This window comes from Psammomys obesus, unplaced genomic scaffold, assembly GCF_907164565.1.
Source record: "Psammomys obesus unplaced genomic scaffold, mPsaObe1.curated_primary_1811, whole genome shotgun sequence".
NCBI classification, from domain to species: Eukaryota; Metazoa; Chordata; class Mammalia; order Rodentia; family Muridae; genus Psammomys; species Psammomys obesus.
The window spans coordinates 13,050,437-13,073,244 of NW_026586173.1; the positions used below are offsets into that span (position 1 = coordinate 13,050,437).

Genomic DNA, 22,808 nt, shown 5'->3' on the forward strand with positions numbered 1-22,808 from the left:
GCAAAATGGCATTAGCTATGTCTAACTCTGTTTAACTCAGGGGGATACGGGGTCTTTCACACTGAACTGTGTGCACTAAAGGAATGTAGCAGAGGGGAGGTGTGTTTTTATCTCACCAAACAGGTTTTGAGATAAATGTGCCCATAATTCTGATCCAGTGTCTTAAACGTGGGCTTCAGGCCACATCAAAATCTTATGTAAACTTTTCCTTATTTTTCCCTTTTACCAGTGAACAGAATTCATTTCTTTGGGGAACTTTATTACATTTCAGTTCCCTAAAGAATGCTTAGAAATTACCAACAAGACATTTCTTCTCAGCGCTAGCTACAGAGGTAGGTCAGTATTGTAGGATGTGTGTCCGTGTATTTTTAAACAACAGGTAAAAGAGGGTAGGTGGTGGGAGAAAGGAGAAAAATGAGGTACCTTATAGGAAAAGGAGTTACTGCACTCCGAGTAGGGTTTTGATGTGTAAACTTCTACCAAGAGAACAATGAAACCAGATTCCTCCTTAGGATTGAAAGACCCCCGAGGGGAATCTTCCGTCAGGGAGACCCCCACTCCCAAGGATCAGCGAGACCAGTTGTTCGGCTGCAAACAGCAAGAGGCTTTATTCAGTACACGGGTACCCGGGGCGACAAAGTCTCTCGGAGGACTTGCGCGCCCTCTGGGTGGAAAGCTGGGCTTTTTATAGGGTTTTAGAGCAGAAGCACAGGTACAGAAGCGAGAAGCATGGTTACAGGGGGCTGATTGGTACATTTACATGAGACCACAGTTTGAGTCAGAGTTTGGCAGAGACACCAGGATTCCAGGAACTGGGTGGTCGAAACGGTCATGATGACCCCTGAACTTGACCCGCCACATGTTGTTTTCCTTAGGACTCCTATCTCAACTGGAACAGTCTCACAGATATCCCATGAGGGTGATTAACACAAGCTGTTTTTAGCTCGACTGGGGCAGCCTGACCGCAGATATGACACAGCTGGGTTTCTCAGTAATTTTCCAGTTCCCCACCTAGCCTGCAGAGTTTCTCAAAACAGTGGTGTACCACAAAATGGCGTTAGCTATGTTTAACTTAGGGTGAGGCGGGGGTCTTTCAGGATTAGATTCCTTTGAAACATCTGTGTCAGTGAATAGTAGAAGTCCAAAAGAGGCCTGGTGTGCTGGCTACTTCTGTGTCAGCTTGACACAAGCTAGAGTTCATGAAAGGAGGGAGCCTCAACTGAGAAAACGCTTCCACAAAATCCAGCCACTAAAAGGCATTTTCTTAATTAGTGATTGATGGGGAGGGCCAGGTCCATTGTGTGTGGTGCCATGCCTGGGCTGATGGTCCTAGGTTCTACAAGAGAGTAGGCTGAGCAAGCCATGGGGAGCAAGCCAGTAATCAACACCCCTCCACAACCTCTTCATCATCTTCTGCCTCCAGGTTCCTGCCCTGTTTGAGTTCATGCCTTGGCTTCCCTCAATGAGCTGTGACTCAGCACATGTAAGCCAAATAAACCCTTTCTTCCCCAGGTTGCTTTTGGTCAGGGTATTGTCTGTCACAGCAGTAGTAATCCTAATTAGGACATCTGAGAATTATGGTAATCCTTTGACCTCTGATATGAGTCCTGCTGTGTTGACCCTCTCTTACAGTATTCAACTAGGGCACAAACTATTTGGGAATGAGATTCAGGATTCTCTGCAACCATGTGTATCCCCTTACTGATGAGAAACTGTAAGTGAGCCAGAGTCAGCTGTGGTAGGGATCAGGTTCTAACTGCCTGAGAATGAAGCCAAAAGGAACAGAATGTGACTTACAATGGGTAGCTGATCCTGCTTCACCAGGTGACTTTTTATGTGTTCAGGCTCAGTGAGCTATCCAACACATGCTTGCCTGACCAAGAAACAAACAAAAAACACCTCTAAAAATTCTGGGTGAAACTGCCTAAAAGTAAGTGGATTTCCCATGCTCTCTTGACAAACCAGTTGTCCTGAAGATACTGCTTGACAAAGTTCCAGTGCCCAGACAACCTGGACTGCCTTGGTGAAAATTTGTTACACAACTTTTGCTGAACTTACATTTCTTTTTTTTTAAGATTTATTTAATATATATACAATGTTCTATCTGTATGTACACCTGCACACTGGAAGAGGGCACAAGATCTTATTATAGATGGTTGTGAGCCACCAGGTGGTTGCTGGCAATTGAACTCATGACCTCTGGAAGAGCAACCAGTGCTCTTAACCTCTGAGCCATCTCCCCAGCCCATACTTACATTTCTTACTGTTAAAAGGCCTCTCTCCAAAAGCTAGAGCTGAGATAAAGTAACAAAAGCTGGTGTTAATGACAATAAAGCTAATGGAAGTTCCCTGGGAAAAACAGCTATACAAAGGGGCTGGAGAGATGGCTCAGAGGTTAAGAGTACTGATTGCTCTTCCAGAGGTCCTAAGTTAAATTCCCAGCAACCACATGGTGGCTAACGATCATCTATAATGAGATCTGGTGCCCTCTTCCGGTGTTCAGGTGTACATGCAGACTGAACATTGTATACATAATAAAATAAATAAATCTTAAAAAAAAAACCGAAAAAACACTTAAAAAAAAAAAACAGCTATGCAGAAAATTGAATCTTCCATATTATTTTGAGTATTCCAGATTATTTAGATATACTTTTAAATTATTAATAAGTGATATTAATAAGCATGAGACAGAAAACCTGATAAAAATTATTAAAGAAGAAAAACTTAGGGAAATTTTAGAAGCTGACAAGCTGTGTGGAGAGCTGCTTGTTTGTCATGCTGCTTTGTTATTGCATATTCAGTGAAAAACATGTTTTCACCCTGGCCTTCACCTTGAGACAGAGATAAGAGGATGTTCAGCCAAGTTCCTTAAAACTTGTTTGTGTGACCTTGGACCGTATCTGCTACAGGAAAATAGTTTAAGAAAAAAAGTTTGGCAGGTCCATGAACTACTTTCTTGTATTGATGTGACTTGTTTTTGCTTTGCCTATGAAAAGGAATGGTGGAATAAACTCAGGGCTGTAGCCCTGTTGGGCTGATCCTGAGAGAGCAAGAATAGAACTGACTCCATCTTGCTTTTCAGATACCATTTTGAATGGCCCTGTCCTTTAGGTGACCCAAGTTCCCCCATCAGGAACTTGGCATGTAAAAAATCCACAGAAGGAACTTGGAAAGTGAAAGATCACAGAAAGAACTTGGCAGGAGCAACTTGGCAAGTATAATTAGACCCTGCACCTGGAGCCAAACAATGAAATAAAAGTATAGACACAGTTCTGGGTATTGCCCAAGTCAAGATGTGCCTTTTCAGTAGCCTGCTTCCCCCTTGCAGTTTGGCCAGTCTGCCTGAACCAATCATCTTAAAGGTCAATCTACCCATTCCCTTCTTACCCAATCCTGTAATGCCAAGGCTTGGAATTCCCTGCTTGTGGTTTTTCCTTTAAAAACTCTGCCCTCCTGAGGCTTGGGGCCACTCTTTCTGAAGAGCTGCATCAGGGATGATTGACAGCCCAAGTTTGAGCTTGAATAACGACCCTTGTGTGGGGGGCTGGAGAGATGGCTCAGAGTTTAAGAGCACTGTCTGCTCTTCCAAAGGTCCTCAGTTCAATTCCCAGCAACCACATGATGGCTCATAACCATCTATAGTGAGATCTAGTGCCCCTTTCTGGTATGTAGGCATGCAGACAGAATGATGCCTAAATAAATAAATATATAAATAAATAAATAAATAGGACCCTTGTGTGTTTGCATCAGACTCCTGTTCCTGGTGGTCTCTTGGGGGTCTCTCGAAATGGGCATAACAATCCCATGTATAGCGTGACTTGCTTTAATTATTTCAATCTTCACTCCCCACATATGTCCTATTCGACTCTGCTAGCAGGCTCCAGCAAAGCTGTAGTAACTGAATCACTAGGTTTTCGTGCCCAGCTTCAGAACTAGGGAACTGGTATAGTTATTTTAATCATACTATTATTGACAGACCTTGGTGTTATGCCAGGATCACGGGACCCTCAGAGAACACCAGGAGATGACTCCATGCAAGAAAAGAGAGCTTTATTATGAGAGCGATTGAACTCAGGACCCAAGTCTCACTGACACAGCAGTAGAAAAGTGGAACCCTGAACCCTGAGTGAGCAGGGGATTTCCATGACAGCAACCAGGGTGGCACATGTCTTGACTTTACAGGATTGGGTAAAAGCCATAGGGGCGAGGTGACCTTTTACATAATCACAATTGCCATTCTTCTAAACTACATCTGGAACATTGGGGAGAATTTTCCCAACCTATTTTCATTGATTATTGCCAGGGAGATTGTCTCTGTTCTCTACCAAGTATTTATTCTGTGATATTTCCTGGAGGCTGTTGCTAAGAGAGTTAACTTTGTTTTTTGCCAAGTGCATATTCTGTGATATTTCCTGGTACCTGAGTTCAGCTCCGGTCAAGATGGCTTCTCATTTCAAAATTGAGTCATCTAGGCTAACTTAAACTCTTCAGTTGCTGCAACCCAAGCTCAAGCTTGGATCCAATAAACCCTCCTGTGTTTTGCATTGGATTCAACTCTGGTGATCTTTTGGGTGTCTCTCGATCTGGGTACAACAGCACACACCTATAGTTTCAGCCCTCGGGAAGGCAGAGTCAGACCAGTCTCTGTGAGTTCAAGTCTAGCCTGGTCTATAAAATGAGTCCAGAACAGCCAATGCTACACAGAGAAACCCTGTCAAAAAAAAAAAAGTATCAATGAAGTTTAAAAAAGAGTGAGTTTCTTGGACGACCTTGTGAGGGCTTGGGCTTGAGAGTGTGTGTTTTTGAAGAGGAAATCTCTAGGAAGGTTTGGGTTTAGCTATGTTCTATAATCAGGGTTATAGGATTTGTTGAGAATGTGTCATCTGAGAACATCTGGACACTTAATGAATTTAGGGAAATTGGTTGGCAGTGGACAGTTGGCATCATTTGGGAAGAGGAAAAGTAGGAGAGTGAAAAGAAAGATGAGATTCGACCCTCTTGTGTATGAGAAAGATGGAGTAGAAGGCTTAGGGGAGTTTGTGGACAGGAGTATAGAGAACCTGGGGAATGTTGAGGCAAAGGGATTTGTTTGGAGGGGTTGAGGAGATCAGGAGATCCAAACAGGAGCATAGGAAGAAGAAATTTGAAACAACTTTTCATATACCTTAAATTACTTTCTCAGACCCATAAATGACTTGCCTTTATATCTTCAGACCTTAACGCATTTTCTTGAATGTCATACCTTCAGACTTATAAACTACATTTTTTAAGAGCTGTATAATGTATTTGTTATAACCTTTAGGAACTTAAATCTTTCCTAGTGTGAAGCCTGTCTGAAAGGGAAACTACATATGAAATAGATGGACAGGCAGCCAAGTGTTTGCTGCTGTTGAGGCTACAGTAGCCAGCAATGTCCTCAGAAATCTGCGAAGGATATATTCAAGTAGGAAGTATAATTTAAATGGATTTTGTATAGGTTAAAATGCCAGAAACTTGCTTAGACAGTCATTGGATAGTCCATGGTTCATTGCAGAAGTGGTTGGTTTTCTGTGGTCAGACAAGAGCAACAGGCCTTTGACTGTCAGACTTGGGTCTGAGGAATTTTTCCTGTAGAGGAAGAACTTGGGAACATTTGAAGAGCTTAAGTTAGCTTGGGTGACTCAGGTAGCAAGGTGTTCCTCCTTTGAAAATACAGCTGAAAGAAGTAAAAATAAGTTTTATAGTTTTATCTGTTTTGAATATGTAAGTTTCCTATATTTTATATGTCTTACTGATTATTGCTTATTAAGCATATTAAGATTTTACATAATTTCTGTCCTGTCTTAAAAACCAGGTATATAAAAAACAAGGTTTGAAACTCTGTTTATATAAAATATTAAAGCTGCACCTCTATGTGTTTGTATACAAGAACTTTTCTTGCTGACAGCCAACATCAAAATAATACACTTGGTATTGATTTTAGAGGCACTGAACTGTTTGCACTGATAAAATTTGGTTTTGACTTTTAAAATTATGGTTATGCTTTGTGACTTTATAGCTAAAAAGGGTATGTTATTTTAATATTGCAAAAACAGATTTTAAAGAATGTTTAAGGCTATGAAACATTTTGAGGTTTAGCAGGCATTTTAAAATAATGACCTTGGGCAGTCTAGCAAGGAACTTGGAAGTTTCTCAATCCTTTGGGGGAAGACAAAAGACTTTGGTATTTATTTTATTAATTTTACTAAATGAAACCAAGCCATACTGTTTGAGCCAATTTTTAAAATTTCAGTTTTTACATAATAAAAAATAATAAAAAGGGTTTTGACGTATAAAAAGCCTGAGGGCATATGAATTGTATTTGCTTTGTTTTTTTATACCTGCAAATATGAATATGTTGCTGTTCATTTAAAAGGCTGGTGTTTCTTCAGTGCAAAATGTTTTCTTGTGCTCTTTAAAGGGGGAAAGAGACCGCAGCTCCATATTAGCACAGGGTTATACAGGGTTATATTAAAATCATTGCTAATTATTACATAAAATATATGCCTGGTTATCAGTTCCTATATAAATGATTTAATATTGTTTTTTTTTCTGGCGATCAGGTTTGGTATGGCCAGAATAGTCAATCTTTGCTAAGGTTATCAGCCCTGTTTAGCTCTCTATTTAGTGAAGTGAAACTTTTGCTGTTCAGTCTCAATGCAATGTGGTAGGATGAGCAAGATTTGCTAGCCCTTCTATGTACTGTATCTGATTGAAAGTTTTGCTTTGATTTTAGCTCAGAAAGATATTTAAAGTTATGCTAATGATTGCAGTTGAGTATAAGATTGAGCTTTAGCTAGTCTTTTGTTTATGTTTTCAAGGCTAAGCCTTTGATGGGTAACTATAAAGTTTGCCTATGTAGATCTATCTAAAATAGATATGATCCTAAAACATTTGTCTAAGGAATATGCCAGAATTAGAGATTATAGCATTCTGTTTTATAGGATGCAGTTTAGAGTAGATAACTAAAGATAGACAATAATTCAGATATGCAGGCCCTCAAGCTTGTCAAAGATCTGACGATTATGGCATTTTGACATGTGTAAGCTCAGTATAACAGAGAGTTTCAAAATCCTGGCAGTTGCTCCCAAGGTCTCTGAGAAGATCTGGGCATGGCAACAGATGGCTGTGACTCTGGATTATGGAATGTTATCACTGGGCAAGACTGCCCCAACTGCCCCACTGCGAAGTCCCAGCCTAAGCTATGGACACCTGGAGAGCCATTATTTCACATTGCTGAGGATGAGATAAAGTTAACCTCTCATGTTCCTTTTTCCACAGAAACAGTCTCTCATATTTTGTTCCTGATGGCTGGACTGCCTCTGCTCATGATGCTATAAGACCACAGGAGCCAGGGACAACTGCCTAGGGTGATGGACTGATTAGTTGTCACTGTCATTTTGATTGGCACATGGATTGATACATTTATTTAGCTCATAATTTATCCTTCTCAGGTCTCTGATCACATTGATGGTTAAGCTAAGTTAATGGTAGCTTTGTAGCTAAAGAGTGAACAATTAAATCCACTGTTAGTTTATTGGTTAGTTCATTAGCTTAGAATTATCAGGTACTAGGTCTTCTATTTAAAAAGGCAAACAGGTTTGCCTTGCTCACAGACTTCATGTTAGTTATCTGTGCCTTATGGTGAATAGCTGAACAGAAAGATATGGAGTTTATATAGAGTCTGAGGATATAAAAGTTTAGGTTGTGAGAATCTAAAAAGTATTATTTGAGGGTCTGGGAAAATGTTTCAGGGTTGATAAATGAAAAAATTAGAGGGTCTAAAGAAATGTTTTAAGATGTATAAATATGAATTATAATTTAATATGAATTTCTCATATTAAAATGAGAAATATTTTGGATTTCTCCCCTGCCAAGCTATTATGCTTATGTTATAAGATTTCAGAAGTTCAGAGTTTTGATATTGATCAGTAGGGTTTTGATAAGTTGAACTGAGTGCTTATCATTCAGTCACAAGCTTGAGATTTTCATTTCTTCCTGGTTGTCTTCTGGAGATAGATTTAGAGATGCTTCCCATCATGCTAAGAATGTCTGTCCAATGTGTATATATGACCCAAAAGTCATAGCTTTTACTACAGTATTTTTAATATCTGATATTTCTGAAGTAGACTTTGACCCAGGAATATCTTAAACATATTCCCTCTAGTTTCTTTGTTAAGGAAAGTCCAAGCATCGAGTTTAGCACTAAAGCTGTTAATGTATTTCTGCCTAACTTTCTAAGGTGACATGGAGGTGGGGCTAAAAGTAGATGCTGAGTGTACAAGAAATGGCATGGTGGCTGATTACCAAGAGCTGTGCCCACAGTTAAAGTGTCAGAGTTTCAGACCGTGGGCACACAAATTGTTTACAAAACAAACAGCTAAGAAGAACTGATACTCATTCCGTTGGATGCAGTTTTATCTGTTACTCACAGAATGTTGTTTATATGTTACTTTTCTGAGTTGTTTTATATATATATATTTCTTTTTGTAAACTAAAAATTCATATGAGTTTCAAGAAATCAAAAAGTCATGAGACCTGAATCTGGCATAGTTCAAACAGACCCCAGATGAATTTTTCCCTTGGTCTTGGAATTCCTCACTTTTCCCATTTATTAGACAAATTTTAACTTCTGTCTCTAGTCCGAATTTGTCTTCACAGATTTACACCTGGTTTACTCTATTTGGGATCAGCTATAGACTGCAAGCTGAGATCTGGGCTTCCTGGAAGCTGACATGTTTGATCCCTGCCTCTTCAGGTGGACCAACTAACCAGACACTTCTGAAGAGTGCCCCATTGCCCAGCCTTTGGTTGGCATTTCAGCTTTCCTAGCCCCTTGATGTTGACGGCCCCATGGTCAGCACTGAAGCAGCTTCAGAAGAAAAGGCCTCCTTCAATCCCACCTAACAGGCTGCATTGTTAAATAAAAAGGGGCTCCCTACATTAGCTATTATCTTGGGGACCTGCTTAGTTGGAGTAGGAACTAGTATTGCAATGCCAAATGTGCAAAGCCAGACTTTTAATAATAGCTTAAAAACAGAATCTTCTGCTTTTGGACCATGCTTGTTTAATCAGCTGTTAGGATATATATATTAGGCAAAGATTAGAGACCATACAGTTGATGGTAATGAGAACTCAGTACTGCCAGCTTAAAGCTGATGACAGACTGTACGAGCCCAAGATTGGCCACTTTATGCACAAGAAAAGGGGGGAATGAAAAGCTTAAGTTAGCTTGGGTGACTCCATTTTGAGATGAGAAGCCATCTTATGCACACTTGTGACAAGGGGCTGAACTCAAGTACCAGGAAAAAAAAATCACAGAGTGTACACTTGGCAGAAAATAGAGTTAACTCTCCTAGCAACAGCTTCCAGAAAATATCACAGAATAAACACTTGGTAGAAAATAGAGATAATTCCCCTGACAACAACCAATCAGAATCGGGTGGGAAAATTCTCTCCAATGTTCCAGATGTAGTTCAGAAGAATATGAATTGCAGTTAAGCTTCAGCTAAGGGGATACCTCGCCACTATGACTTTTATCCAATCCAGTAACGCCAAGGCATGGAATTCACCACCCCACCCCCCACTTGTGGTTTTTCCATTTAAAAACCCTGTTCACTCAGGGCTCAGGGTCACACTTCTCTACTGCCCAATCAGTGAGATTTGGGTCCTGTGTTCAAACATGTATACAATAAATCCTCATGTATTTACCGATTCCTGATAGTCTTTGGGGAGTCTCACGAACTGGGCATAACACATTGACCTTAGTTTGATGAGGCAGAGTACAGCAGTCTACCCCAAAGCGTCCAGTTCATGCAGGTTCCTGGCGGCAGGTGAGGCACAGGGCAGTTTTGTCCGGGGATTAGCATTACCACAGTTCAGTCCAGGTGGAGTCATTGGTGTGGTGTTCCAACTGTCTTCTTTGGAGACCTTAACGTCTTCTTTCTTAGGGGTCTCTGATTAGTGTGGGAAGTTTTTTTTTTTAATTGAACATTTTAAATGTCGTCTTCAGCAGATCTCTGAGGAGTTTGGAGACCAGTAATTATGGAGTGTACTTTAATTTGGGCTTAACCTTGAAAACATGTATACAGGAGGCTACATAAAGCTTATTTCTGTAATTAATCATGATTATAAGTATATTTATAAACACATTAAAGAATCTGATTATTTATGAGGTAACTGATAATTAACTTGTATGTTTTAATTACTTTTAACAACTTATAATAATAAGTTAATACAGATTTTACAAGATTAGGACTTGCAGCTTTATCCCTATTCAGTTTGAGACTTAAAGTCTCAGTTAAAGATTTAGAGATCTTTTAGCATGAAAATAAACCATAAATGTAGTAAACATTTGTCATTACAGAACATTACAGTTTCATTTGTATGAATAGGTTTAAGCTAAAGGCAGTGTCAGGATAGGATTGGGTTAATATGTTGAGACAGTGGCAATAGGGGAGAGAAAAAGACTAAATTCTAGGACTGCTACTGCAACCAGCTGTCACAGTGTAACAGCAGAGGAGGAGAGAGCAAGTGTGACCAGAGGGCTGGCTCAATGTTGTTGATTGTGTTCTTACACAGGCCTCTAGGCATCTGGGTCTGGGGTAATTATAGGTTTAGATGCCAATTTCTGAATTTGTCTTAGTTGGATGGGTGTTTTTCCATTGGCTTCTGTTTCCTTTCTGGTCTTCTGGTCTGAGTGACCAGTGGCCAGTGAGTCATCGGGTCCAGCAGGGTGACTCTGCTGGAGTTTTGGGTACTGGCATTGCCACTTGTTATGCCCAGTTCGTGAGACCTCCAAAGACCACCAGGAATTGACTCCACTGCAAGTGGAAGCAGGAAAGGAATAAAGTCCTGAGATCTAGGGGAACAAGGTTTTTAAAGGGGGGGGGGGAACACAAACAAGGAGTTACATGCCTTGGCGTTACATGATTGGGTAAGGAAATTGACTTTTGAAATGATTGGTTTACTTCAGGCGCCAAGACCACAAACAGTTCTGGCCTGGCCATCTGGGCCAGTTTCCTAGCAACTGTATCTCTAATGGGCAGGGAAAAAATATAGTAAGGCTGGTTTCCTCCCCTTCCTCTCCACCCCCCAAGCAGGTGGCTAGACATGTCTCCACCTGGCTAGCCTTTGTTCAGGCTTGTGCTATAAACTTTAAACCAATACCCAAAATTCTTTGGTCTCTCACACTGAGGTTCTGCGGTTCTGGGTACTGGTGTGGCATTTGGTAGAAAAGGGTGCTTCTGGGGTTTCAGGTATAAATGTGGCCTCCAGGAGAGCAGCGGGCTTCTCCCAGAGTTGTGGGCTTAGATATAGAAAAGGGTTCATTTTTGCAATTGCCTGATTCTATAAACTTTAACAAATCTGTCATTTATGCAAGGTCATAGGTCAGGAGGTGAACTGCAGTTTCTGCTCTTGTGAACAAGCTTTGCTTTACAGGAGAGAACCTTCTGTTTGAGGTGAAGAATCTGAGCACAACAGACTCCATTTTGTAATTGACCTAGTTCTCACACCCAGAACCTGAAAAACATGTTTGTACTTGCAGGAAACCATAACATTCCACAAGACACAGTGTGCCCACCCTGACACCAGTCAATCAGAAAATGGGTTGAAATAGCTTGTCCTTGTGCTTGCCAAAACAATTGTATGTTTTCCTTGTGTTTGCCCAAATAGCTACTCCAACTTGCCTTTAGCCAATCACTATGTAACAAGCCTGCTCTTGCTAAATGTCACCCAATCATGTAACCTCGAGGTCTGGCAGCCCCTTCCCCTTGCTAAAAACGCTATAAAAATCAGCTTCTTTCTAGGCTAGAGGCTCCTGGCCTCTGACTGTGTCAGTTGATGCTGGGAATCTGAGTTTAAGCCTGAAATAAAGGCTCTTTGCTTTTGCAGACGATTTCTGACTCCTGGCATGGCCGGCGGTCTTTTGAGGTCTCATGAACTAGGTATAACAGTGTGAGGACAGAATGCAAGTTTGTGCTCTTCCCCTTGGTAAACCCCTGACTGAGGTGGCTGGGGTCTGCATTCCGGAATCTCAAGGTTTTGGTATAGGCCTGCTGCCAGTGTACGAACAAAAGCCTCTTTGTTAAAATTTATTAATGGTCAGACTGGTGAACTAGAACTACCCCAGACCTGTAACATAACGTGTTTCCCAAGTTCTTTTCTTATATTCATTTGGTGAGTTTGCTGTGCTCATGCCACAGGGCTTCCATTTCAGCTTTATGCTAAGTTCAGTTCCATACAAAACCTTCCTGTATGTTCCTTTTTTAGACAGTATTGCTATATATATTAAATGTATTAATACTAAAAACTGAACAAAAATAACAATACCACACAGTGCCTTTTCAGGAGAACTGATCAAAAAATAGAAAATGTATATTTAGAATTTATTTTAAATGATTTATAATTTATGCTTCTCTTAATCAGATTTCATGTTATTTGTTTGTTTGTTTTTGTTTTTGTTTTTGAGACAGGGCTTTACAGGGCCTCCATTATGTTAAACTTATCAGACTGCATATCATCAGGTTCACTACGTACAGGACTGGAGTTGTTCTATTAAAACTTGACAATAGTTCTAATAATTCCACGTTAGTCTGTAACCTTAGTTTGACTTATGTTCCTCGATCTAATTATGACATCTTGTTTTTCTAGCTGGGGAGATTCCCCAACAGGAGGCAGCCTTGGGTCTGGGAAACTCCATAGACTCCTATGACGTTAGACCTAGCCAATCGGCTTAAAGGTCAGAGAGAGTAATTCATTGCCTAGATAGTCTAAATTTTGCAAGCGGGATATCTGTGGTTTTCCCCATATAAAAACTGATCCAGGAGGCTGCCCACGGTCACAGATCTAGCTCCCAAGTCTGGCTGCATCCCTAGCTGGCTGGCCCTGAAAAATCCGAGGGGAATAAAACTGCCCCTGTTTGCTCTGCACTGCTGAGAACCTCAGTGTGTGATTTATCTGTGTGACTCCGGACCCAACCTATGGAGCTTTAGTAAATTCTGCCACCAGTTAACCTCTGGAGGAAACACTCTTCAAATAGTGTCCGCCCATCTTCCAATTTCAAGTTTGCTTTGTGACGGAATGCCAAGCTTTATCTACTTCAACCATTTCTCCATTAGTGTAGGGCTGGGGCTTCCCCCATGCCACTAATGCCTCAACTGATGTTCGTTAGTTTTATTAGGTACACACTTCATCGATTTCTAAGATGACATTTAGGATGTCACTATTCATGAACGGCACAAACGTCACATTACTGTCTTCTTATCCTCACGTAAGGTTTTGTGGTCCCTTCAGGAAGGGAAAAACAATGGTCGTCACTGAGGAACGAAAATCAGACCACCCCAATTTTGGTACCAGTTGGGCCAGGACTTACAGAGTCTGACCCAGATCATTTTATTTTAGCCATATTTAAACACATCAAAATTGGGGGAAAAGTTTTCTGATGCCAACTAACTCAGTCCCTAGTGCACAACAATTTAAGGTGTGTTTACACTGAGATTTTTCACAAAATACACCTGGCTTCTTTCACAAGAATGAGTACTGTTGACTCAGAGTGCCTAAGATTTGGGGTCTAGGGTGCTTGACTGAGGTGTCAATGCCTGCGGGTAGCAGGATTGGCCTGGCTCTAAGATAACATAGAAGTCACTTAGGCTATTGAAAAGCACAAGTGACATCACTCATAAGAATGGGTTTATGGTCTAGAAACAATGCTCAAGATCTAGGGAAAAAGGGTCTGAGATAAGTAAAACATAAATTCTGAGGATATGGGCAGAACCTGTCTCATCAGACAGCAAAGCACCACCAGGTTTTAAAACCACATCATTCCTGGCATTCCAGGAAGAGCAGCCCCGAACTCATAAGCTGTGTGTTTAACCTTCCTGGGCTCTCCAGGGCTAATCTGATCTGTGTGCATGTTATACCCAATTTGTGAGACCCCCAAAAGACCACCAGGAGTTGATCAAATCCATTGTAAAACACACAAGGATCTTTATTCGCAGCTCGAGCTGGACTCTCACAGACACAGCTGAGAGCCCCGAACTCCGGATTGTGGATGATTTATAGGTCCCAGTCCCTCCAAGCACGCCCAAAGCAGGGGATTCTAGCCTGGCAAGGTTCTATTGGTTAATACAGAAAAAGGGGATGCTACATTTCAAAACTGCTTGCTATGGGAAAGTGCCAGGACCATGAATTTTGTTCTCTTTTGCCTTTGCAGGGGGAGGGGGGTGCGTGAGGAGAAAGGGTCAGCCTTGGGCTTCAGTCCTGTCCTGGACTGATAGCCTGCAGCTAGGAGAGAGGTGGTCTATTATCTCCAGGAGCAAGGCCACCCACCCAGGTCAGTTTCCTGGCAACAGTACCCCTAAGGAGCAGCAAGGTCAACTGGCCTGATATGTTTTAAACTTTTTAGCTCAGTACCCCAAAAACCTAGTTTTTATTTCTTTGGTCTCTCATGAACAAGGCCTTTTTGCCTTCTACAAGGTTTAATTTTAAGTGTATACATTCTAGTCATTATAAGTTTATACAAAAAAAAATACAGTAAGATTTTGTAGTGGTTTGTAATATCTCTTTGCTGCTTTGTTTTATGGCTTTGAAAAATGCAGAGATAAATTTTCCACCTACTTTTCAGCTGGAGGTTTTCACAGGAATTTGTTTGTTGGTTGGTTTTTAGTTTTTGGTTTTTCGAGACAGGGTTTCTCTGTGTAGCCTTGGCTGTCCTGGACTTGCTATGTAAAACAGCCTGGCCTCTGTTTCCCCTAAGTGCTGGGATTTAAGACGGTTTGACACCACTCCTGGCTTGCCCAGGAATTTTACCCTACAGTTTCTTGTCATTTTTACCCATTTTAGTAACTGTATGTACAATGTTACACTGTCAGTTATTTTTAAATGGTGTTACATGTTACACAACAGATCTTGCATGAGTTTATTTGGGTGGAGGGAAGCAGAAGAGCATTAGAGCCTGAGCGAGCCCTGAGGGCAGAGACAGAAGTGGGGGAGGGGGTGCCCTGACAAAGAAAGAGGAGAGAGTGAGAGAGGAGCAAGACAGAGAATGAAGACTCAGGGTCCTTTTATCCCAGCTCCTGGCAGCTGCCACCAATGATGACATCACAGGGCTAAGGAACCTAGGAGCGGGCCAGGGCATCGACTTGAGAACTCACATACTACATCACATATCTTTCACCTGTGAAATTGGTTTTTTTTTTCCTTTAATAAAATAGCAACTTCTAAGATGCCAGCATGGTCACATATTCTCTCTCCAAAGCAAGGATAGATGTTTGGGAAAGAAGTGCACATCGCGATTAGCTTACGTCACCATGACAAACTTTATAAGAATCCTCCACAGGATTTCTGATGCAAATTATCTTTCTCTCAGATTGGAAAATAGCTTTCCCAAACAGGCATAGTATCGCACTTCTGTAATCCAGCGCTCAGGGAGGCAGAGGCAGGTGGATTACTGTGAGTTGGAAGCCAGCCTGGTCTACAAAGCGAGACCATGACACCAAATGATACACAGAGAAACCTTGTCTTGAAAAACAAAAAACAAAAACAAACAAACAAACAAAAATCTCTTCAGCCAGCACCAGCTGCTCCTCTCCCAGAGGACCCAGGATCAATTCCCAGCACCCACATGCCAGCTCACAACTGTCTGTTACTTTAGTTCTAGGAGACCCGACACCCTCACACAGACATCCAGACAAACACCAATGGACATGAAATGAAAATTTAAAAAAGAAAAACAAAACAAAAAAACCCCACAACTTTGAAAAGGGCTGGAGAGATGGCTCAGAGGTTAAGAGCACTGGCTGTTCTTCCAAAGGTCCTGAGTTCAATTCCCAACAACCACATGGTGGCTCACAGCCCTCTATAATGGGATCTGGTGCTCTCTTCTAGTGAGCAAGTATATGTGCAGGCAAAACACTGTTTACATAAAAAATAAATCTTGAAAAAAGAAAAATTAGACAACAGCTTTCCCATAGCATTACTTTAATTGTTATGCCAGGATCACGAGACCCTCAGAGAACACCAGGAGATGACTTGATGCAAGAGCAAGACAGCTTCATTACAAGAGTAATGGAATTCAGGACCCAAGTCTCACTGATGCAGTAGTAGAGAAGTGGGACCCCGAGCTCTGAGTGAGCAGGGTTTTTAAAGGGAAAGACTGCAAGCAGGGGGTTTCCATGGCAGCAAGCAGGGGGCACATGCCTTGACTTTATAGGATTGGGTAAAAGTCAGAAGGGCGAGGTGACTTTCTCTGAGGCACATAATCACAATTGCCTAAGGCATATAATCACAACTGTGATTCTACTAAACTATGTCTGGAACACTGGGGAGAATTTTCCCAGCCAATTCTCATTAATTATTGCCAGGGAGATTGTCTCAATTTTCTGTGAAGTATTTATTCTGTGATATTTCCTGGAGGCTGTTGCTAGGAGAGTTAACTGTTTTCTGCCAAAAGCACCTTCTGTGATATTTCCTGGTACCTGAGTTCAGCTCCTGGTCAAGATGGCTCCTCATTTCAAAATGGAGTCACCCAGGCTAACTTAAAATCTTTATAATCTACCTTATATTTTATACGTCTCTTTTACCTCTTTACCTTTGTATATCCTCTTCCTAAAAATAACAATAAAGTATTAAAATTACTTGTATTTATCCATTCTTAAGATTTGTTTTTTAAATTATGTATATGGGTGTGGGTGTGGGCCTGTGAAAGGTGGCGCCTGTGGAGGTCAGAGGCTTGACGTCTCCTGGAGCTGGACTTACAGGCAGCTATGAGCTCCTGACACGATGCTGGAAATCAAAACTGGGTCCTCTGTAAGAAGACTCGCAACCACCGAACAATCTCTCCAACCCCGTTTCAATGTACTGTTACTGTGTGAGTGTGAGCTACATGAGTGAGCGCAGGTTCACGTGTAGTGGGGTTGATCCTCACTTTCTACCTTGCTGAAACAGGGGCCCTCCTTGTTTCTTTGGCTGCCTGAGATACTCCTGGCTACCTGGCCCACAAGCCTCTGGTTACCTAGCATCCACCTCCCGTCTCACCGCAAGCGTGAGATTACAGATGTGTGCCACCACGTCCAGCTCTTCTCTGTAGTGGGGGGCATGGAACTCAGGCCATCAGGCGTCCAGAACAAGAGCTGGCTCAGGAAGCAACGTACAAAAAAGCAAGGGGCTAAGTCGACCCCACGGTTGAAAGAGAGCGACTCTGTGTTAGGAACTGCATTTTGATGGGTGACTTGTAAATTTCGTTAGAGAATGTTTTTTTTTCAAAAGTCTGTTTTATTTTTCACTTTACCCGTATGTGCATGGGCTAGAACATGTATGTGCACTACCTACGTGTGGGCACCTCTGAAGGCCAGAACAGAGCTGGTTGTCCTGCAGCTGGAGTTGCAGGCAGTTATGAGGCGCCCAGTGACGGCTAAAAACCAGTCCCGGGTCTTCTGTGAGAGCACGGATGGGGGCGTAGAAGGTGGCCTTCTAGAGCGAGGATGTGACGGGAACATCTCGGCGCGTGCTCATGATGTCTGCAGGAAAGGCAAAGGCCTGGGGGGAATATTCTGGGCTCTTTTCACATGACCAAAGATGGTAAGACCTGACCCCAGGTGTACTTCCTCGCAGTACTTGGTTTTGCTTACGCTAACTATAAATGTCACCTCCTGTTTTGCTTGCTTTAATAGTAAGAATGAGAAGTGCTTTGTTTGCTCTACTCTTTAGCTCAACCACCTGGAGTTCCCGGGGCCCTCTCACAGGTACACTAGAGTACCTACCTGTCCATCCACGGAGTCTTAGCCTTGCTGGCCACTGCAGACCAACATCTGCAGTCAACTTCCTTTCAAGACAGGCTTCTAGAACTTTGCTCAGAGCACAGCAAAGTTCTCATCAATAAACTGTGCTGAGAAACATGGCTAACCTATCTATATGCTAAAAAAAAAAAAAAAGAAAAAAGAAGAAAGGTACTAATTGTTTTTTTCTTTCTTACCACACACAGAAATAACTAAAGATGGATCAAAGTTTAAAATAAATTCTGAAACTTTGAAGCCCCTGGAATATATGGGAGACATTTTAGGACAATGATGTAGACAATTTTTGGGTTTTCGAGACAGAATTTCTCTGTCGCCCTACCTGTCCTGAAACCTACTTTGTATGTAGAACAGGCTGGCCTCTAACTCAGAGATCTGCCTGCCTCTGCCTCCCAAGTGGTAGGATTAAAGGCCCACACCGCCACCAGCCAGCTTCATTTTTCTTTTTAAAGAAGAGGACATCAAGTTAGGGGAAAACATGTTGAGGGTCAGGGAAGGGAGAATGAGGATAAATACGATCAAAATACATTGTACACATAGATGAAATTCTTATAGAATAGCCTAAGTTATTGTAAAAGAGAGAAAATATAACCTAAAACATCTGTAATGAACATCACACTAATGGCCAAAACACTGAGACCATTTCTTGGAAGAACTGGAACAAAACAAGGGTTCCCACTCTCTATGTGACATTCTTAGTCAATATATTGCTCAATGTCTCACCTGGAACAGTAAAACAAGGTAAATAAAAGGGACACAACACAGAAAACAAGATTTCAAACCAGCTTTATTTGCAGATGACATGAGCTCATAGATCTAAGGCCCAACATTCTACCAGAAAACTCTTGGACCTGAGAAACAATTTCAACAAAGAAGGATATATAGTCAACATGCAAAAGCCGGCAGCTTTCTACAGGAAAAAAAAAAAAAGACAACGAACTAGTTGAGAGGAACAAAAAAATCATGAAAGAATCTAATTAACAATAGCTTGCAAATCAGAGAAAATAAACCTAATCAAGAAAGTGAGAGATTTCTATAATGAAAACTTTAAGAGACTAAAGAAATAAATAAAAGCCAGACATGGTGGCACACACCTTTAATCCCAACACTTGGGAGGCAGAGGCACTTGATCTCTGAGTTTGAGGCTAGCCTGGACTACAGAGTGAGTTCCAGAACAGCCAGGGCTATAAAAAAAAAAAAAAAAAATCCCTGTCTTAAAAGACCAAAAGGAGCCCATATCATAGTCAGCCCCGACTCCGACTCCCCTTACTAGGGAACCCACATGCACCCTGAGCTGCCATCTGTTACATCTGTGCAGGGGCCTAGGTTCAGTCTATACATGGTCCTTGGTTAGGGCTTCAGTCTCCATAAAGTTACTTGGCTCTCTTGGTCTTCTTGTGGAGCTCCTGTCACCTCCAGGTCCTTCCATCCTTCCCCCCACTTTCCCACAAGACTCCCTTGATGAACTGGAGTGGGGAGGGACTCCTCTTTTCTGAGGAATAGGAAAAAGGGATGAGGAAAGAGGGAGGGAGGGTGGGATCGGGAAGAAAGAAGGTAGGGGAGCATAAGCGGGATATAAAGTGAATAAATAATTAATTCAAAATCTAAATGAAAAAACGATCAGTAATAGAAAACAAAACATCAAAAAATAAATAAACAGATAAACAAACAAAAAGGATGCTAGCAGTTAGGAAGCCTGCTTACGCTCGTGGATTGGCAGAATAACTGTTTGAAAATAGCTGAGTATATAGGAAAAGAAGAATCCTTAATTCTGCTGGAGAGATGGCTCAGTGGTTAAGAGCACTGGCTGCTCTTCCAGCGTTCCTGAGTTCAATTCCCAGAAACCACATGGTAGCGCATAACCATCTATAGTGAGATCTGGTACCTTTCATGGCCTGCTGGAACATACGCAGGGAAAATAGTTTATACATAATAAATAAATAAATCTTTTAAAACTCTGCTGCTGAGAATTAAAGCTGTTCAGCTACTGTGGAAATCAGCATGAAGGTTCTTAACAACAACAACAACAACAACAAAACATGACCCAGGGATACCATTCTTTGTTATACTTCCAGAGGGCTCTCGGTCAACCTACCAGAGAAACTCGCAGCACTGCGGTACTCACGGTGCCCAGGAAATGCCAGGTGTCCACCAGCAGATGGGCAGATAGAGAAAATGTACCTGTGGTGGCACAGCCTTTAATCCCAGACCTCTGGAGGCAGAGACAAACAGATGTTTGTGAGTTCTAGGCCGGCTAAGACATAGCGAGGCCTTCTTTAAAAACCAACGAGTACATTCGTAAAATCCAGCAGAATTTCACGCAGTCACGATGAAAAATCAAGTGACTTTTTCAGGAAAAGCAAGTGAACTGGAAAACATTTTGCTAAAATGGCTCAGGCTGGCGATGACAAACACTTCACGCTTTTCCTTTGGTGAAAATCCCGCATTAAAACATATGAGTGGGTTTGTGGGGCTGGGAGGGCATAAGAGCGCACGTGATGGAAATGGGTGATGATGCAACAGAAGACACCATCTGGGAAAGGAGAGCAGTGAGAACACACCATTACGTTCAGTGCCAACCTCCAAACCAGCAAGAAGCTGACACTGTAAACTGAAAATGACGATGGGACATAGGTCAGCGGCAGGGCACTTGCCTGGCAGACAGAGGCAGGTTTAAGCCCCTAGCTCAGCGAAAACTCAAAGAATGGAAGACCTTTTTACTCAAAGCAATGCACAGTACGGGCAAATCTGAATTAGACAGGTACCACATGATACCGTCTAAACAGAGAGAAGGAGGAACGGAGAAGAAACAAACAGCGGCGGAGAAATCAGCGATACTGGTAAGATAACTAACATTCACATGGCGGCTGACGGCAGGAGACGGCAAGGTGTGATGAGGGTGTCAGAGAAACGACAACCTCGAATAGTGGCCTTGAACTCAGAGAGCTCCACCGGCCTCCACCTCCCTAATGCTAGGATTAAAGATGTGCCACGAGCAGCCGAGCAGCCACGGCCCTTCCCCACTTGGAAGCATGCTCTATGGGGGAAGTGCACCGCAGCACTCTAATTTCCTTACATCCAGGAGCTATTTCACGGGCAGCCAGGGGCCAACCACTCAGGACAGACAGGTAACGTCTGTTAGGATGAGCCCAACACCAACGAAATCGACGTGACCCGCCGCTTAACTACTCGAAGGTGTCTTACTGATGACTCTTTGGAAATGAATAGTGAAAAATCCGTAACACAGAGATCTCGGATAATCACATGGTTATTCAAAGAGAAAATAGGTTGTGCCTTTTATATTACTTTTATCTATTTTTACAGGTGCTGTGAGTGCTTGCCAGCATGCACGTATGTCAACTGCATGAACACATGGTATCCACTAAGTCAAAAGAGGGCACTGGATACCTCGGAACTGGAATTACGGATGTTTGTGAGCTACTGAGTGGGTGCTGAGACTCGAACCCGGTCCTCGGCAAGAGCCTCGGGTACTAAGCAGCAATGAGTCATCTCCCCAGCTCCTAGTCTGTGCCTTCCATACTATTTCCCTCAAGATGGGTATTTCATGGAACAGGATGCATTCATCGCACCAGGCTTTTCACATTGTTTTAATGTGTGAGTTTTCACATGACTTTAAAAAGTAACTGGCATGGCTGGGTGTGGTCAGGCCTTTAATGCCAATACTCTCCAGGCAAAGGCAGGGGATCTCCGAGTTCAAGGCCACTTCAGTGACACAGTGCACTCCAAATCAGCCAGGCTACATAGTAAGATTCTGTTTCAAGAAAAAGAAAAAAATGTTTAGCTGGCTTGTTTTCTGCTGCTCGGGGGGTCTTTTATTAAATTTGTGTGCCTGTCCAATGAGTGCAACGATTTGCATGGGAAGGTCAGGAGTTCTTCCCGTCACCGTGTGAGTACTGGGGAAATAACTCCAACCCCCTGGAATGGACAAGCTCTTTCATCTGCTGAGCCACCTTACCAGCTCTTTTTGGTTTAGGTTTTGTTTTGTTTTGGCAGAGGGTGAGAGTTCGAGACAGAGTTTCTCTGTCAGTGTAGCCTTGACTGTCCTGGAACTTGCTCTGTAGACCAGGCTTGGCCTCGAACTCCCAGAGATCCTCCTGCCTCTGCCTCTGGAGCCCTGAAATTAAAGGAGTGTGACACTGCCACTGCCTAGTCTGGGCTTTGCTTTTTAATATTTTTGCTCTGCTTGGCTGTTGTTTATTTGATTCTCACTATATAACCTGGACTATCCTCAAATTCATGGCAGTTCTGTCTCTACCTCCTAGCACTGAGATTAAGCCATCACCACTGTGTTCGGCTTCCAAGTGACTAGGAATTTTCCTCTGGGCTAGACAGAGGGCTGAGCGGTTTAGACAATGTACTGCTCTGCAGGATGCAGGATCCGTTCTTGGCACCCACGCCATGAGGCTCGGCACCCCTGTGACTCCAGCCTCGTGGGAGCCGACGCCCTCTTCTGATCCCTATGGGCACCTACGCCAAGTGGCAGATGTCGGTATTTCAGCACTGAATAAATAAAACGGCACATAAGTAAAAGTGAGTCTTAAGTTCTTTTTTCTATTTCTAACAGTTTGAACTTTTGACTCAGTGTGTACTAGTCTCTTGAATTTATTTACTTAGCAGCGGTAGTTTTGCGACGGTACCTGTTAGCCTTGCTGGCCTGGAGCTCACTGTAAACCAGGCTGTTCTCAAGCGCACAGGCCTCTGCCTGTCTCTGCCCCCAGCTGCTGGGCTTAAAGGCACGTGCCACCATGCCTGGCCGGGCTAATTTTACCACGTGTTTTAGGCAGTGATAGGCTTCTTCCGGGTGGACAAGCATTCCACCCCAGTGCTACCCTCCCGTCCTCTGAAGGGCACTTCTGAGACACGAGCCCACGGGATGTTGCTGTTCCCTGCTCAGGGTCCCGCTTTGGCTCTCCACCGGTGTCTCCCCGGCCTCCAGGAAGTCGGAAGGCATCGCCACATTCAGTATTTATATGG

The 22,808-nt window shown here is 42.5% G+C and overlaps 1 protein-coding gene across 1 annotated transcript in view; it reads right to left on the minus strand.

Annotated features, from left to right (window-relative positions):
* LOC129672058 (zinc finger protein 809-like) overlaps window positions 1–22,785 on the minus strand; it is a 52,787-nt gene extending 30,002 nt beyond the window's left edge. Inside the window, 2 exon segments of the mRNA XM_055601255.1 lie at window positions 17,350–17,490; window positions 22,705–22,785. Of these exon segments, the coding sequence (XP_055457230.1) occupies window positions 17,350–17,490; window positions 22,705–22,785 (222 nt within the window).
* Between the last annotated feature and the right edge of the window lie 23 nt (window positions 22,786–22,808).